This window comes from Heliangelus exortis, chromosome 3, assembly GCF_036169615.1.
Source record: "Heliangelus exortis chromosome 3, bHelExo1.hap1, whole genome shotgun sequence".
NCBI classification, from domain to species: domain Eukaryota; kingdom Metazoa; phylum Chordata; class Aves; order Apodiformes; family Trochilidae; genus Heliangelus; species Heliangelus exortis.
Genome location: NC_092424.1, coordinates 74674918 through 74692589, shown reverse-complemented (window position 1 = coordinate 74692589; position 17672 = coordinate 74674918). Strand labels below are relative to the sequence as shown.

The 17672-nt window shown below is 36.3% G+C and overlaps 1 protein-coding gene across 5 annotated transcripts in view; it reads right to left on the bottom strand.

Moving 5' to 3' along the window:
* Positions 1-17672, bottom strand: part of FBXL4 (F-box and leucine rich repeat protein 4) — a 61800-nt gene that overhangs the window by 23160 nt on the left and 20968 nt on the right. For all 5 annotated transcript variants that reach the window (XR_011725329.1, XM_071741284.1, XM_071741287.1 and 2 more), the window contains exons 5-6: positions 13535-13779; positions 3484-3697 (exon numbers count right to left, since the gene is read on the bottom strand). Coding sequence is in view for 4 of the 5 variants with exons in the window: in XM_071741284.1 (XP_071597385.1) it covers positions 3484-3697; positions 13535-13779 (459 nt within the window). In the remaining variant the exon portion in view is untranslated. The remainder of the gene's footprint in view (positions 1-3483; positions 3698-13534; positions 13780-17672) is intronic.

Genomic DNA, 17672 nt, shown 5'->3' with positions numbered 1-17672 from the left:
TTGGCTTCCCAGAAAACATACATTTTCAGACTACTTATAAAATTTTGTGCTGTAAGGATAAATATTTATCCTCAGTACCTTACTTCTGACAGGAAGAACACATCTTGGGAGAGTAGATGAACCTTCAGTAACACACAAAATACACACTATACTCTTTCTGTACACTTTACTTGGATGTAGAGGTCTAAAAAGCTACTCAAGTTGTTAACTTTCTTTTGGTTTCATCTCTTTTCATTTTTGTGCATGTTAGCTTTCAATTAGTCATGCTACAAGCTGAAAATGGCAGGGAAGCACATGCCAAAATAAAATTCAATGGTGGCCAAATTTGTCTCATGCTTAAGTCCTTTAGTTCCCTGAGCCAACTGGTGCCATTTCATGATGAAGCAAATAGAAGTCACCTCATCCTTTACAAGGAAGTTCTTGTAGCCTGAAGGAAGAACAAGATACCTAGGCAGTGACAGACAGAAATAACCTCTGAAAGTCTCCAATCATTTAGTTTACAGAAATGCTCACACCTTTCTTAAGCAAGCTTTCTTTAGCAATCATTTCCTCATTTATTCCAAAGGAAAAGGCTCAGTTTTATAACCACCTGAACTTCCTGCAACTCAGAAAAGCATGCTGTCAAGTGACAGTATGGCAAGTCCTTTTACACACCTCTATGTAGAGTACCCTGTACAGCACCAAATCAGAGAACCTCAGTGTCTCAGCTGAGACGCTGCCACAGCTACAATGAGAAAGTTGCTATTACATGCATTTTATGGACAGAAAAAATGTAACATACAGAAACAGTGCATCTCACAACTGGCTACTGGCCTCATCATGTATCAGGAGAACAAAGCTCAAGAGTTACGTCAGCAATTAGTGCCACCAGCACCGAGGCACAGAATATCAGTGGAGCACTGGAGTGGGAGTTGGAGGGGGTGTTGGAAATGACATCTGGAGACCATTTATCCCAGTCCACCTGTCTCCAGCTCATTGGCCTCTCCAACCAGGAAGAAAAAAAACCTGTCAACAAATGTAAGCCAGTCCCTTTTACAGCTTCTGTCTGCAGAAGGAGATAAAGTCCCTCCGGCCCTGCCCTTTATTACCACAATCACAAGTGTGTTTAAATGATGCTTTCTGGATAAAGACATGAACACAGGCAAATTTTATATACAGATTCAAAATAAATATGGCAGCAAAACCAGTTTTCTCCAAATTACAAGCTAGCAATAGAACAGGAAAGAAACATGATGAACAGGGGGAGAACTGGAATATACATGTTCAAAATCAGCCTCCCACCCAAAAAAGTATTTGGATTACTTTGGGGATGAAGAACTGGACAGTGAGAAAACCTTTGCCTCCAAAACTTTATGACACCAGTTTAAAAACAGTTGCAATGCAAACACTGTATGAGCATCAGGCAAGAGAAGAACAAGAGTACAGAAAAAGGAAGGTGGAATGAATCTTGAGATAGATGTCACCTTTCAAAAGTCAAAAAACTTGCTTCCTGAAAGAAGGTTCACTGTAATTTGCAAGCTAGTTTCCAGGATGTACAGGGGCACCTTCTTGTTCTTCACAGCTACTTGGCAGTGCCAGGGACACAACAGGGACTGGGACACAGCAACACGGCAATTACTGAATTAAGTCAATGAAAATAATAGTCTCTGGAGTTAATTCAATTACTGTATTTTGGTTTTGCTTCATTTGGTCAAATTATGCCCTCCCTTATGTCTGCAAATCTATTTTACACCTTCAGTCTTCCCCCTCACTCTTCACATTACAGGCTAAATTCAGCCCTATGAGACTGACACAGGATCAGGAAGCACCATCAAGGCCACCAGCTCAGCCTCCTTCCAAGAACCCACATTATAGAGCTAGAGGCTTTTGCTTTTTTCCACTCTTTTTTGCAATTCTTAATCCTGCACCCAAGGCAAAGAAATTTTATCCAAGCAGTTCAGACAGTAGCTCTCAAAAGTGTAACATGACCCACATCAGGTTATTTCTGAAAAGCTGGTAGAAAATTTTTAAGGCAGCATTTAACTCTATTGTTGCTCAGGGTGTAAGAAAATAAGAACTGTCACATTTAATACCAAAGTACTTATGTCTCTTCTCAGTATCTACAATTTCCAGTGTCCTCTCTTACAGCTACACAAGGTCCAAATTTGCTCTTGGTTAAAAGTATTCAAGATAAAATTATAAATAAAACACTTGCTTTAAACTTTGTGCATAAAAGTCCTTTGTCCACTGTAATTTGATTTACATTTAGATTTTGATATTTCAACTGTAATTTTAATACCAACTTCTTCACACATTATAAAGAATGCAGAATATATAAGCTTACATTAAAATTTACACCCAGCAATACAGAGACTGTAATTGTGGCTTTGGTTTCTTTAAAATACAGCTTTGGCTGAATTATTTATATGAATGGAATACTCCATGATAAGCTTTAAATTAAGATAATATTCATACTCAGACCAAAAAGATATGCATTGGCAATTACTGTATACAATAATACTTCCATTGTTCATTGTATTCTTCAAATGTATCAGTGCCAACAAATGCTCAGTGAATAAATAGGAAGGCACTGGAAGCTTCAATTCAGAAGTTTGAAATTGGTTTTGTACAGAGAAACTCATTCGATAAGTCAAGGAAATGACACTATATATGGCCTTAAAAATCATAAGGGTTAGGATCAAAGACCATAAACTTTTTCCGATGGTACAGCTATCATACAAAACAGCAGTGCAGTAAGTAGCACAACACCAGAAAACTCCTTTTCACTTAAAAGTTTGAATTATACGTTGGAGCTTTGATTACAGACCATGAAAATGTTTTAAAATACAAAACTTATTCAAAGAAAACAGCAAAAATAACAAGAAACTGTCATAACAATTGCTCAGATAACTACATAATATGTTCTCGATTTTATTCAGGTTGTTTTCATGAAAATTTGGGGTTTTTTTGTACTTAACAAATAAAAGCCACTAACAGGCAGCTAAGTAATTGTACAAACCAAAAAATTCTGTACCATAAATGCAAAATATTTTTAAAAATTGTATTCCATGTCTCAAATACTGCTCATATACAAAGATAGTAGGAATCTAATAATTAGCAAGTAATTCTATAGGAGAGTATATTGAGAATTACAGACAGTTACTTAACATGACAGTTTCACAGTTATATTGCCAAATACAGCCTGTTTGGAGTACACTTCAAAACAAGATAAAAGCTTTCACGTTTGTGATTTCACTATGCTGCTTAAAACAGGTGGTGAAAAGTCACTGATCTTCCATACAGACTTTTTACTTATTTTTATTAAATCCAGAAGGTACTTTAAAAAAAAACAAAACAACCCTATGGTTTTTGAATTTTTGAATTTTTTTAAATTTACATAGAAAAATTGAATTAACTTAATTAACACCTTAATCGATGAAAAAACGTAACTTTACCAGGATTTAAAGCACTTATTGCAAGAGGTAAAAAAACATTTGTTCCTACCTCCACTTTTGTTCGGTAGAGAATGAGACGCCTTAGGCTGCCCACTTTGGCAATGTGGTTGAAAGCTTGGGGTGGTATTTTATCACATGATGAGAGATTTAATTCCTGAAGATTTGGACACATTTCAGTAATAACCTCCAAGCATGTTTCATTGAGGAAATGGCCACAAGACAACTCAAGACGTACTAGTTCAGAACCACAAACTTTCAAGAACCTGTAAAACATACATTTTAAAGTGAAAAGGTGAGAGTCTGGATACTGTCAAAAGCTTCAGCATGTAAACTAGAAAATTTTCAACAATGGGAAGCCTGCAGATCACAGCTATTATGTCATCTCAGTTAACGAATGGACAACATGATTAGGTTAAAGTAAATTAATCATAACCATGCTGAAGAAGTTACTTCTGAAACAAATCTGTACAAATCTAGAAGAGACCAAACCTACTAGGTGTTGAGTTATTCAAGAGCAGTATTATAAAACCAAAGGTAGTTTGAGAGTCAAGGCTGTTTCATCAACATTAACTGTACATAAACTAGATATTATAGAATGTTTGGTAGAAAAAAATACTTTACTATATTTTTCAGAAACATGGAAAGCTATATAATGCTGCACATAGCATAAGGAGGCTCATGTCACTATAGCAGCCTTAAAAAACAATCCTACCTTGAAAATTACTTGCAAAAGAATCATTGGGGATGAGAACAATACAGTGAAGGCTTTTTATTAAATAAACATTATACTTGAAAACTGTTTTGGTTTAGAAAGTTCAAATGTGCCTTGTTCTTGTGATTTACTCTGACATAACGGAGCAAAGTACAACACAGATAACACATGAAATGCTTTTGAACAGTCATAAAGCCACTTTTGACAACAACCCCCAAGTTTCCACCAGTAAATTCAGATTCTCTTTATCACACAAAAATCTGCAAATGTAAAAGAGGTTAAACCTATACTTTCAAATGGCCGGATATTGAGAAGTATTTTAAGGCTTCCACGTCATATCATTCCTTTGATTAACAAATCAGTCAAAACCAACAGTTAGCAGCTGTTCTAGAACACAGAGATTCCTAAGGACTATTCCATGAGTCTCACTGGAATTAAAAAAATGTTAAAGATACGAGAAGACAAATTATCCAAAATTTAGAAACTGATGGTCTCTGCATGAATTAAACCTTCTGTCTGACATCTTGCACAAGAAATTCAAGCTCTACTATGTCGAATGAAAGCTTTAAATAAAAAGCATAAGCTTATGTATGACCCCTTCTATTACAAAGATCACCTTCAAACCCTAAATCAATCACTATTCTTCTAAGTTTGATATTTAATAAGAAAAATCCCCACACATTTGCAGTGATTTTGTTAAACTGTAATAGTTTCTCTAGTAGAAAAACCTAAGTTCCTAACCTATGGGCAGCACTGAATTCCCCTTGTTACTTCCTACAAAAATGGAGCTACTTGTGGAAAGCATTAGTTCCTTAGAACAAATATTCTGATCTGCTCTATTAGCAGTTCTATCTTAGAAAAACCTTCATGCAGACAGAGACAGCAGCTTTAGGTTCTGACGCTTTCACTGCAAAGCTCGTATTACTTCTTAGGTTTAACTGATAGAAAAACCAGAGAGATAGGAGACTTCTGCTTGCACAAAAACTCCTAATGCTGCAATGAAACAGGTATTAGGACAAGTATAAGGCTTGGCTCCTGCTGAAACTTAGGAGGAAAAAGCTGCTGGTTTTAAAAGCAGGCATATTCAGGGAGGGGTTCCTCAACGATGGTAACATTAGCACAGGACCTGAAGTCCGTCTTTCAAGATCCCAGTTTTCTGACCTTCTACTTCCCTGACTTTTCATTACTTATTCAATTCATATTTGCCATTCTTCATCAACTTTTGTTATTTATTTCATCTTGCACATTACACAGCCTTAGTTTGATTATGCAGATCCTAGACAATAGAGGCAAAAAGAGATTCCAGGACGGCATCTCCATCCTGGAAGATTTCCAAGAATCAGTTGAAATCTTGTCTGACCCTGATCTAGCATTGGGGACACTGGCACTTCAAGTGAGAGCTTGGAGCAGACAACCTGGAGAGATCCCTAATATCCCACATTTTCATGGGCCTGTGCAAACAGAAACCAAGAGAGTGTCGGAGACATGAAAGGGGAGACTATAAGCTCCAGAGTCACAGGGGTTTTGCCAAGTACGGCCTTCAAACCATCTCTTCCACTATTTTTTGTTGAAGTCTGCGGTGCCTGTTTAGAATCTACATCATTTTGTAAAATCAGCACTTATTTGCTGTTTTAATACTGGGTTCAGTGAATCCATCTAGCCTGGTAAGCCTTCTTTTGGGTGTCAGAGCTGAATGACAGGACAATTCACAACAATTAGCATCAAGTATTTTAAACATTAAACTGCTATTTTAGACTAGCAGTAGAGTCCAACACTGCCATGGAGAAACACAGGATGGAAATCTCCAGCTCTCCTGGAAATGAGAATAGAGACACATGGATCCATTACTGATTACCAATTAGCCAATTCCTCTATTTAATGAGTGCTTGAACAATACATTCACACAGCTTCTTTCATCAAGAAATTATCAGGTTTGTTTGAATGGTGATATTTTCCAAAAAAACTTGTCAATTGCCACTTATTAAACCTCTAGCTTTTAATTTGCTAGAGGATAAATATTTTATGAATTAGTCCATTACAATAACAGATGTTAGGTTAACTGCCATAAAATATAACAGTGCTTGGCTGTTATAAATGTTGGTAAAGATCAACATTCTTCTCCTACTAGGACTGTGAAAAGCTAACACTACCAGGTCAGGGAAACACACAGGTACCCCCCTAGAGACCAAGAGAAGAACTCCACAAGCTTGAAGGAGTTATTACCCTCGTAACATTTTATTTGAATTCATTACACTTGAAACACACAGACAGAGCAAACACAGCAGTACCAATAGGCAGGGCACTTCATAGCTTTGCTGGTCTTTTTGGAAAAGGTTATTTAGGAGACATTAAACAGAAAGGCAAGGTGATAAGGGACATGAAGGGAGGGTAACGAGCTCACAGGCATGAAAGTAAAAACATGAAGAGAAACATGAGGAGGAATCTGAGGAATGTACCAACCAGCACAGGGTAGAGAACATCAGTGAGAACTGCAGAGTTCTCTGAATGATGAAGGGACCCCAATCGTTATTTGCACTCAAGAGGCTGCTCAGGACAGAGGTTTTTGTTAACATCTTTTTATACAGATCTCCAAAGCCATCTGGTAAGGTAGAAAATTGTTTCTCATGCTTTCAGAATACATGTGCGTGGTATTCATAGTTCTGAGACTTAACACACACTGGATGCCTGGGCCTGACTTGGCTCATTTGAAAACAAACAAACCCCAAAAAAGCACCTTCTACCCAAATCAACCTATCTTCAGAAGCCTCTCCTTTAATCACTGACGATTGACTGCCTCCTATTTTTAGTCTCTTCTCCTTTCTGCACAGCCATCTATCCCTTTAATATTGCTATTATCAATATTTCATACACAATTTCTGATGTGATTTCTCTTCATCCCTTCATGTTTGTTATGAAATATGACTGACTATAACAACCTAGAACGAACATGTACATTTATTTTGCTAGACACTGGATTGGTCCTTTTTTTCCAAGTTTATCCTCATCCTAGATTGCAGTATTTCAGGGGTTTTTTTTTTTTTGGCTGTTGTTTTTTGGGGACAGGGTTAGTTGTTTGGCTTGGGTTTTCTGTTTTGTATTGTTTTTTAACATTTTAAAACATAATTGTTTTAAAAACAATTTTTAACGTAATTGTTAAAACATAATTGTTTTAAAAACATTTTTAACATAATTGTTTTTTAACATTTTTTTAATAAAAAAGCATTTTCCATTACCTTCTGCCTGCTCACATGAACCGCTGCTCATTTCCCCCCACCCCTGCTTCAGCTTCAGCTTTTGGGAAGTTGGTCCTAGTAAAAACCTTCTGAAATATCAAATGTATCTATCAGCAGTTAGGAAATTGTTTTTTCATGCTGATGTTAAACCCACCATGATCAGAAGGTCACTTATTCTATTAACAAGTTCCAACCATGTCATTCATGCCTATCTCTTAAGCATATCCCACGAGCCTAAGATCTAAAATTAAAATACTAAAGTACAAGAGATAGCACTCTTTGTGTCAGAACGAGCTGCATAAGACCTTCCAAACAAAATTCTCAAAATACCTTTAGACATATGCTTGTTAAGGTTGTGAGCATATCGCATTTGCTCCAATGGTTTCTAATGGAACTTTATTTGATCTAAAACCTACACTTTGCTGTTCGCATACTCATAAAATCATAGAATAATTTGGGTTGGAAGGGACCTCTAAAGGTCATTTAGTCCAACCCCCCTGCAGTAAGCAGGGACATCTTCAACTAGATGGGGTTGCTCAGAGCCTCATCAAGCTTCACCTTGAATATCTCCAGGGATGAGGCCTCTACTACCTCCCTGTGCAACCTGTCCCATTTTTCCATTATTCTCACGGTAAAGAATTTTTTCCTAACATCCAACCTAAATCTACTCTTCTCTGATTTGAAACCATTGCCCCTCATCCTATCACTACAGGCCCTTGCAAACAGTCCCTCTCCAGCCTCCCTTCAGCTACTGGAAGGTCATTATTAGGTCTCCCCAGAGCCTTCTTTTCTCCAGGCTGAACAACCCCAGCTCCCTCAGACTGTTTGTAGGAGAGGTGTTCCAGGCCCCTGATCATTTTCATAGCCCTCCCCACTCAATAACCCATGGTTCAAAGTAACTGAAATAAGTCAGGATCACAGTCCAGTTCCATCTATTCATCTTTCCTGAACACAAACAGCTACCTAGTTTTATATTCCTTCAGTACAATTAACCCAACAGGTTTCAATCATGCTTATTTTACTGCATCCAATTTCAATTAATACCTTGGGTACTCATTTTGTGGTCATTGACATAGAAATCACCGAATTTGGTGTTCAAAGGGAAGAGGAAAAAAGGGGGTAAGGCAGGAGGCAAGTTCCATTTAAGAACAACTTAGGGATAGATTGTTTGCTTGGGGTTTTTTTGTCTTTAGCACTTTCCCTTGTAGTGTTATCTTGTGCTAGCATCCAAACCAGGGGTATTACCTCCATTACCTGACAGATACAACACTGTCTCATTTGCCTAGCCTTTCTTGCTTGGAAAACCCCTTCTAGAGCCAGTATTTCATGAAAATAACCACTTCAGTTTGCTTCAAGCCAACCACACACTCCCTCCAGCTACTCAGGTCTCTGCTTTCCAGAGCCTGCCAGCAGACAAGAAAAATGTCAAAGAATAGAATAAATAAATAAATAAGTAAAAATTAGTTGGATTTTGTTTCTCCTCGTTCGATTTATAAGATCTTCAGGTCTTTTCTTTCTTACTGTAGTTCTACCTTTGTGATTACTTGCACAAACTCTGCAGAGCACTTAATTATCTTGACCTGTCTTGCCATTACAGTCTTACATTTGATCCAGTGGCTTCCAGAGTTACCACTTAATATACCTCCTAAAGTCACATTCAGGTATTTTATATTCCCAGTCACGCTTCTCCTTGTTAGTATTGCTGTGTTGCACAACAGCAGCACCTATTACAGATAATTTCATTAAAAGTGTTAATTTTGGTATAACTGGACAACAAATGAGTACATAAGATGTGGAAGCACAAGAAAGAACAAATGGTAATAAAAGTGCTGGTAGAGCTGTGTGTGCTGGTGGAAGTCTGGTTAGCAGATCAGCAAGATCCTTGAGCATATGTATGTGTAGTTTCTCAGGAAACAAAAGATTAGAAGATGAAGGACAGGTCAAACTACACGCTGGACAAGTTGCTCTGGACACATGCCTCAGCTGTCTTAGTCCATGCAAGTACACACAAGAGTGAGAGGAGTAAAGAAATTTTGCTTTTAAAACAAAAGTTACCTTCCCTTCCTCTCAGCTATTCTAATTTCCACAATGTTATTTTCTACCCTAGTGTGTATTACACTTTTTTTGTGTCAGCAAACCTTAAAATATTGCATGCAATATGCATAGGGAGGATATTAAGTACCTGTCTCTGTGCTTTTCTCAACAGTGATTAAACTATTTCAATGAAAACATGCCAAACCAAACATTACTTAATCTCAGTAACAGCAACTCTTAAGTTTTACTAAAAAACTGTGGAAATTAAGGTATGAGTCAGAGATGATTTTTAATGTGAAAATCCCTGTAAGTAACACACTGGTCTTATTTTCTGTGACTGAGATCTGATGTATGATTCAGTTATTTCTCTGCCTTTCCTGCTAGTTTGACTGGTAGTAAAGCCTCAGCAACTTAAACACTGTCTAAATACACCTCTCAAACTGCAACTAAAGCCATGTAACATTAATAACAACAAAACTGTTAAAGAAATATACCTGCCTGTGCCTGACATGCAAACATGGCATCACTAACCTGAAAACAAACCACTATTAATTCATTTTCACAAAATGAAATGCCAGAGGTAAATAAAAATCCAATTACCTCAGATAGTTAAAGCAAAAGAGTTAGCAAAAAAAGCCAGTGACGTTGTCAGTGATACAAGGAAATTTGCATGCAAAACTCAGTTTTTAAACTATCATCCTCTTCAAGCTGTTTAAACCCCTAAGAGCATTTATTCAGCATCTTGATGTTTAGCATAGCTCCAGTCAACTTGCCTCACTTTTCCTATTTAGGTCTTACCCTCCCACACTGATATTCCCCTGGCATGAAGAAATCCACCAAACCCCTCTAACACCAAGAGAAATGTAGTGCTGTTTATGTAATGCTTGCTGAGAAATCTTTGTTTATTCCCTGTCATTTTGTATTCCAGACACTTGAGACTGCTCAGATACTGATTTCATTTGTCTTTCACTTTTCCAAACACTTTTAGTTCAATCTGAACGAGCAAGTTTAGTTAGTTTAAATTATATGCTGAAATGAAAAATTTATGATAGTCATTTTTAGCCTGAAGGAGTAGATGTTATCAATAAGTTAAAATACCTTCAGCTTTGCCTCAGGATGTTAATATGCCTGAAGCATTTTATCTTCCCATGGTAATACAGTATTTGCTTCAGTCACATGTCTTAAAATCACTCTTTTTAAAAATTTTATTCTTCAATACGCTTTTGCAAGAAAATATATTTTTTCAATTATTTCTTAGAATCATGTCTACATGAATCTTTTCAAGCAACACACACATTTACACATGCTATTTCTTTTAAGACTCTCCTAAGAAACCACAGAAAAACCCCCATATTTTAAAAGCTATTTTGCCAAAATAAAATTCAAGCAAGAACAGCATTTAAATGTGCCCTGATTTGCAGAAATCATAACCTGAACTGTACCGTTGTGAGAAAGAAACTACCAGTTTTGAATCAACAGTGCCTACTGTAACACCAAATACAAAGAAAAGTGCAAAAATACAGAAAACAAACTAAAAAGCCGGTCTTAAAAAGTGTAATAGTGTTACATATGAGGACAAGGTATCTTGCTTTTAGCATTTTGCCACTTAAACACGACAGTATATTTGTAGTGTTTGTGCAGTTATTTACAAATTTCATTTAGCAAATGTTTTTCCTCCTTGAATTGCAAAATATGGGTTGGCCTTTCGTAACAGTCCTTCAAGTTCTTACATCTTCTAGGCAGAATTCTCTGCATCTCTGACTGGTTGGCTTGACAGCCATTTCTGGTGCAACTTAACACAAAATTCATAAACCTGAAGTACTGGAACAACCAATTTAGGCCCATTTCAAGTAAAAAGAAGACTTCACCAGAGATATCCAAAATAAAAGACGCAGCTCAGTACTGCATAGGTACACCTCACTGCCTTATTTAAAAATTTTATTTGCAGAAAGAAATTGAGATTACTAAAACCAGAGAGGGAGCCAAAGAGAGCAGGATAAACTAATAAATTGAAATGAAAATTTAAGCCTGAAAGAGAATTCCTAGGAAAGTCCAAGTACCTCCGTTCTTTGGAAGCTGTTTTGCACAGTATTTGTTACAAGTCAGGCTGGGTGAGGAATGCCTTGAAGTTCAAAATAAAAATTGTGGGGTTTCATGAGTACATGTCCTGGATGCTGCAATATGCACATGGTGGTAGTATCTTAATAAACAGCTCGGGTAATAGAACTACAATATTACTCGGCAGATTTCTCCTTTAAGGCAGCATCTCTTATTAGGAAGCTACTTTTTTTGAATGCTTTTGAAAAGCATGTGTTGTTCTAATAAATCTCCTGTAGTAATAGATACTTGCATAACAAATGAGCAGCAAATTTTCTTTCCCTAGAGGCCAGCAAATCCAAGCTGTGACAATGAAGAATGCCAAATGAAAATTAGTGTTTAGAAATTTTACTAAAAATGATACTTCTACAGAAGAAAGCATTGCAGAATTACTTCTGTGTTAGGAAAAAGAAAACTTCCAAAACCCTATCTAGTTGCAGTGGAGAAATTTTGATTCAGAAGTGAAAATTCAGAGCAGAAGTCAAACCTGAAAATTATTCAAATTTACAATTGAACTGTATCTCCCATTCCCAGACAGCATCTCTTCCTAGAAATACAGATAACTTTACAATTGTATCAATGTCCAGGAACACTTTTTCCACATTATGAATAAGTATCATCCATTACAAAATTATCATGTTTATTTACAGATTAACTGTCAAAGAATTATATGTATTATTTTAGAAATGGTGACTACAGGTAAGTGCTGTGATTAGTTCAGCACTTCATTTAAAAAGGATTAATTAAAAATAAAGACATTTTCAAATAAATGGAAGCCAGAAATAACAACAATACAAACTGCAAAGTTTGTAAGTCTCTGAATTAATTTCTTTCAATATTGCAAAGATTTTTAGCAACACTGCATGTTCAAAAAATGCCAAAGATTTCGTAGCTAAGTATCATAAAGCAAGCATTTAATTATTTCAGAATTGAATTCTCAAATAAAACTCGCATATTTACCCTCTGCACAATGTAGCTAATATGAAATCCAAACATAGAAGAAATGTTTGTAACCCATTCAACAACTATCTGATGTCTACCTCCTTTTTCTACCACAAAAGAGTACAGGGTTTTTGGATTATACTGGAAAAAAGGAAGCAACACTCATCTTGACAATTTCTTCAAATTATTGGACTTTCCCAGGGAAGGCACCCAGGAATTAAAGGAAACAGAACGTCTAAATACTTGATTTAACTTTTTTATTCAGAAAACAAATGAGAATTAAAAATTCTTTATAGATATACTAAATATTTCTGTTCCTTATCAGTCAAGTTCTGCTTTCACCTGCCATTGCTGACTACCTCTTAGCTGAAGCAGCAATTTTTGTTTAAATGAAATGCACTGATAAGATGCTGTTTAACTAATGCAAATGAGTAAAGAAGCAAGAAGTGATCTGCTAAGAAAGCAGAGAACAAGGCTGTTATACAAAGAAGATTCCTTGCAAATTTGCTTTCTTAATGACCTACAGCAACAGTATATTTTCAGCTCAGTGGAAGATGCACATGCAAACCCCCAGTTTCCCAGCAGAGCTAATGTTTTAAATCATTTTTATGAAAATATTTGCATTTACATTGCACTCCAGTGATTACTTAGGGCCCATACTTTGTAAGCATGCACTGTAATCAGTTTATTACTGCAGCCATTCTAATACAGTCCTACTGATGAATCATTTGTACAAAGAACAACCACAAACATTTCCTTCATGAAAAGGACTTTTGACAGCTTGGTTCTACTGGAGTCTTTTAGAAGCCCAGGAGAAAGCAAAACAATGCTCCCCTTAGAAGAAGCCTTTCAGTCACAGGCAGTTTGGCACATGCAGACTCTACATATTAAAATGGACTTTGCTGCTGTAATGACTATATTACCATTTTAACTGTTTGGTTTTTCTACAACAAAACAATTACACCCTTATAGTAAACCCAAGACACTGTCTTTTAAGAAGGTTTCAAATACATATTGAAACTACTGTGCAGCAGCTCTGCAAACTGAGCTTGTCAAAACACTTCTGTACATTTAGCACTGACCTGCTAAATCCAGAAACAGAGATGGCTCCCCTGTTTCCAGTCCAAGATAAATTCAGCCACTGGATGAGAGTGCAGCGAGACTGTAGGTATTCCAGAGATGTGTCATTAATCCTTGCCCAGTAAGGTTGTAAACTGAGATGAATGTACTGTAGTGGATCACAGCAATGTTGATATAGTAGCTTACAAGTTTGCGCTAGTCTACACAGGTCTGGTACTGTGAGGTGACTCAAAATCAACTGGATGAGCTATATTAAAAACAGAAAAAAGTCAGAGATGGTCATACAGCACTTGAAACGTTAAGGGAAAACTGCAAAGGAATAAGAAAAGATGTTCTAACTTCAAAGCAAAGTAAATCCTTTTACTTAAAAGTAACTTCTCAAATAAATCATTGATTAACTATTAAAGAGGACTGCGCTGCCTTCTCAAATTGACAACATATTAAACAAGAAAGGAAAAGAAGATCAGTGTTTGAAAGTGACAGGACGCTTTCAAATTAGAAGTTTCTTTACCCATGCTAATTTAAACAGTGATATATATGTAAACACTATGTTTACATATTTCCCTTCACAATGTCTGCACTGCCATTGATCAGAACACTGAGTTGGCATCCTCCTTCTCTGAATTTGTATTTTAAGATGGCAGCGGATTTGCAGAGTACATGGAAAAAACACACCGTGTCCCAGTTTCCCCACACCCTGAGCTGATTTCAGATTTATCTGCTTCTTGCTCCAAAAATCTGTTTTGTCTTCTACCTTATGTCCACTCACACCCATGCTGGACTACGCAACTAGGTAAAAAATTCAACATATTCAGATCTGCTTTTATGAAATTATCTTTTTCTTGCTGTAATACTTGGAGTGCAATTTTGTTCTATGCCAGACTGAAATCTGAAAGGTAAAACCCCTTCTCACCTTTACCAGATAGAATAATTTCAGCTTCAGAATACCTAGTCTGACTATACCACCAAGTTTTCCTAACGACTTATCTCACACGTAGAAATGAAGAAATATCCCCCATTTCCTATCCTGCTCTGTTTTCCCTTCCACAGGAAAATCATCACAGACAGACACATAAATACTTGGTTTAGTAAATTAGAAAAATACTTTAAAAATATTTCCCTTAGTTCAGAAACCAAGAGAAAATGCATTTGTAAAAACAAAATCTAAAACTGAATGTTTAATAGGGCTGTCTTTAACAGCTCTAAGTTCCTGCACTCCAGTTATGTAGCAATAAACGACCAAGTGGAAGCAGAGTGGGAAACAATAACTTGCAGAAATGAATTGGTGTAAATTATAACCAAGCAACCCACAAAATAGCTTAAACTGAGGAAAGTCCTGTGGCCCTTTCAAAAATAACATAACATTTAATTTTGATGTAAGGATTCATAAGACAAAACCATCAAAAATTAGAATAACACTGACATAAAATGAAAATGAAGCTTTTTGTGAGATCCTAACAGATTGTTCTTCCAATGCACCAGTTTATTATGCAGCAAGCTTCCGCCTCCCCTCCTCCCCCCCTTCACTTTTGGAAGAGAAAAAACAAGAAAACAATCCAACTTCCTGTGAAATGAAAAATGTTACTTCCTACTCAGCTCCAGATTTAGTATTTGGATTTTGAACATAATCTATTACTTTAAAAAAAAATTTAACTTTGACTCCGATGCCAAAATACAGTGTTTGCATATAGTACGGTTTCTCTTAAGCTTCATTTCAAGCCTTCCCCTCTTTCCCATAAAAACAGCCCAGGCCTTTTCCCTCTGCAGGTACCTGGAACTCCTCACCTCAGCTTAATTCCGAGGACCCATGCAGACATTTCAATGTGACAGCAATATACATAAATATATAAGTATATATGCATATATAATGATTGCAGTTAATATATTATAATAACCAAGTTTGCTCCCAACTGACATTGGACATTTTGGTATCTGAGAGAGAAAGAAAACTAATCAGGAGCTAACACAGATATAATTCCAAGTTCAGATCTTGATTTTTGCTTGGCTTAGACCAATACTTGAATTTAAAAGTTGTATAACAGTTTTGCTTAGCATTCTAATAGTAGATACCTACACATATACTTATTTTTCTAAGAACATCAGTTAACCTCAAATAATTTTCAATATTCTGAAAGACAGCTATAAATTATTTTGCAATCTTTTTCCTAGTCCATGCTTCATAAGTCACCTAAATACATATTTTCTAAATGCCTTTTAACTCGATTTTTCACATTCTTATTAAATTTTCTCAGAGCAGAGAGCTTAGCAAAGGCTGCATAGTTAGGTAAATTTATGTCCATAATTAATTTGGTGTAATAACGTCTGATAGAAACAAAGTAACACAAATAACATCCAGTGAAAAAAAACCTATTTTGTAACTTCTGGGCAGTAAAGCTAATGATGAATGAAACTATAAATTTCTCACCAATGTCCCTTTACACTAATTCATGATTTCAATGAGTTTCATAGTGTACAGGATGTTGTGACCCTCCTCACCTAATATAAATCTTTTACTACATGAATATCTTAATCAGAAAAATAAAACTTTATTTTTTTTTACTGAAATGATGCTAATTCATAATATCTAGAACGAAAAATATAACAAAATGCCACTACTATGACATTAATATATAAAGTACTTCTTTTCTGGCTTTTGATTAAAAAAGATAACAAGGCCCAAACCTACAGGCCAACAGCCATTAACCACTGCTAGTTTGGAGTACGGTGTCTGTCAGAATTTCACTTTTTTTGTGTGTTTGCCCTAGCAAAAAGTACAATTTGAAAGCATAATGCATGTGTGACATGATACACTCTGTGGTGCTACACCATGTTCATGGTGATTCCAAGAATGCTGCAGTGTTGACTGTCTGCTTTGAAAACTAATTTTGTAACAGTTTCTCACAAAGAACAGTTTCTATTCTGTATTTATGAAAAATTACTACAACCATTGTTATTTCATACTTTCTTATAAATAGGCCAGTAAAACCAAAGATTATTGGAAAACCAATACAGGGTAGCATAAATGGGAAAAAAAGATACAATTTATACAATACTAGTGACCTCTTTAGACTGTGATGGACCAAAAGTACAGAAGTATTTTTTTTCCCCCTTCCAAGGCAAATATAGCATGTGCCAGCTTAAGAGGTGTGGTGAGATCAACACACACAACAGTGGAAACCTCCAAAAAGTAGAGGTTTCTAGATCAAAATTCTCCACAAAAATTCAACAAACAGCAGTATACAAATTCATTCTGTGCTGGTTTAGCACAGAGAAGAACCTGACTCGTAACTTATCCATACGTGTCTACTGTCATCACAGCTCCTGACTGCAGCATCTTGCATATCCACGTGTATTTTGAATTATCAATTTAAAAATACAACTTTAAAACCCCAGACATCTCATCCACTGCAACATTCACCAATAAGCTCAGATAGGATGTCCGCCACACTCTGTAATACATGGGGCAAAACCCCAATGGTATAGTATTATCTACCAAAAGTTTCTTCAGCTTTTTAAAGCTTTTTTTTTCTGAATGTGAGCAAGCAATAACCATTTGTACCAAATAGGTATTTACATCACTTTGTGGATAGAGCCCGATAATGCAGATTTGGATTTGGTTAGAAAATAATTGTTGGACAGTGATCAAGCCTAAGGGATCTGCACTTTCTACAAATATCTTCTTTTAGTTCTTCAGTGCGAGTCCCTCTAACAGGAAAATTCATTGGCCTAGGAAAATCACTCATTCAGAAACACACAAATGCAAATCTTACACCTTTTTTCTTTCTGCAGCTGGTCTATAGCTTAGACTCAAATTAATTAGAATCGATATTAAGACATGCTCAGATAAAGGACAAAAGTGCACAAAAAAGCAAAGAGAAACGGTAGGAAAGAGAAGATGGTTTTCTAGGGATTCTGACATTTCTCAGCATACTTTCAGAAAACACAATCCCTAGTGTCACAATCCTACAGCTTGCACCAGCAAACACATACACATTTCATAGCACATGCGAACACCTGAAAAGCGCATCTTGCCACTGTTTCACAGAACAACCATTTAAGTGTCTCTTTTCTTGATTTCACTCAAATAACATGCTTTGGCAGAGCAGGCTTTACATCACCAGGCTGGTAAGCTGTGATCTC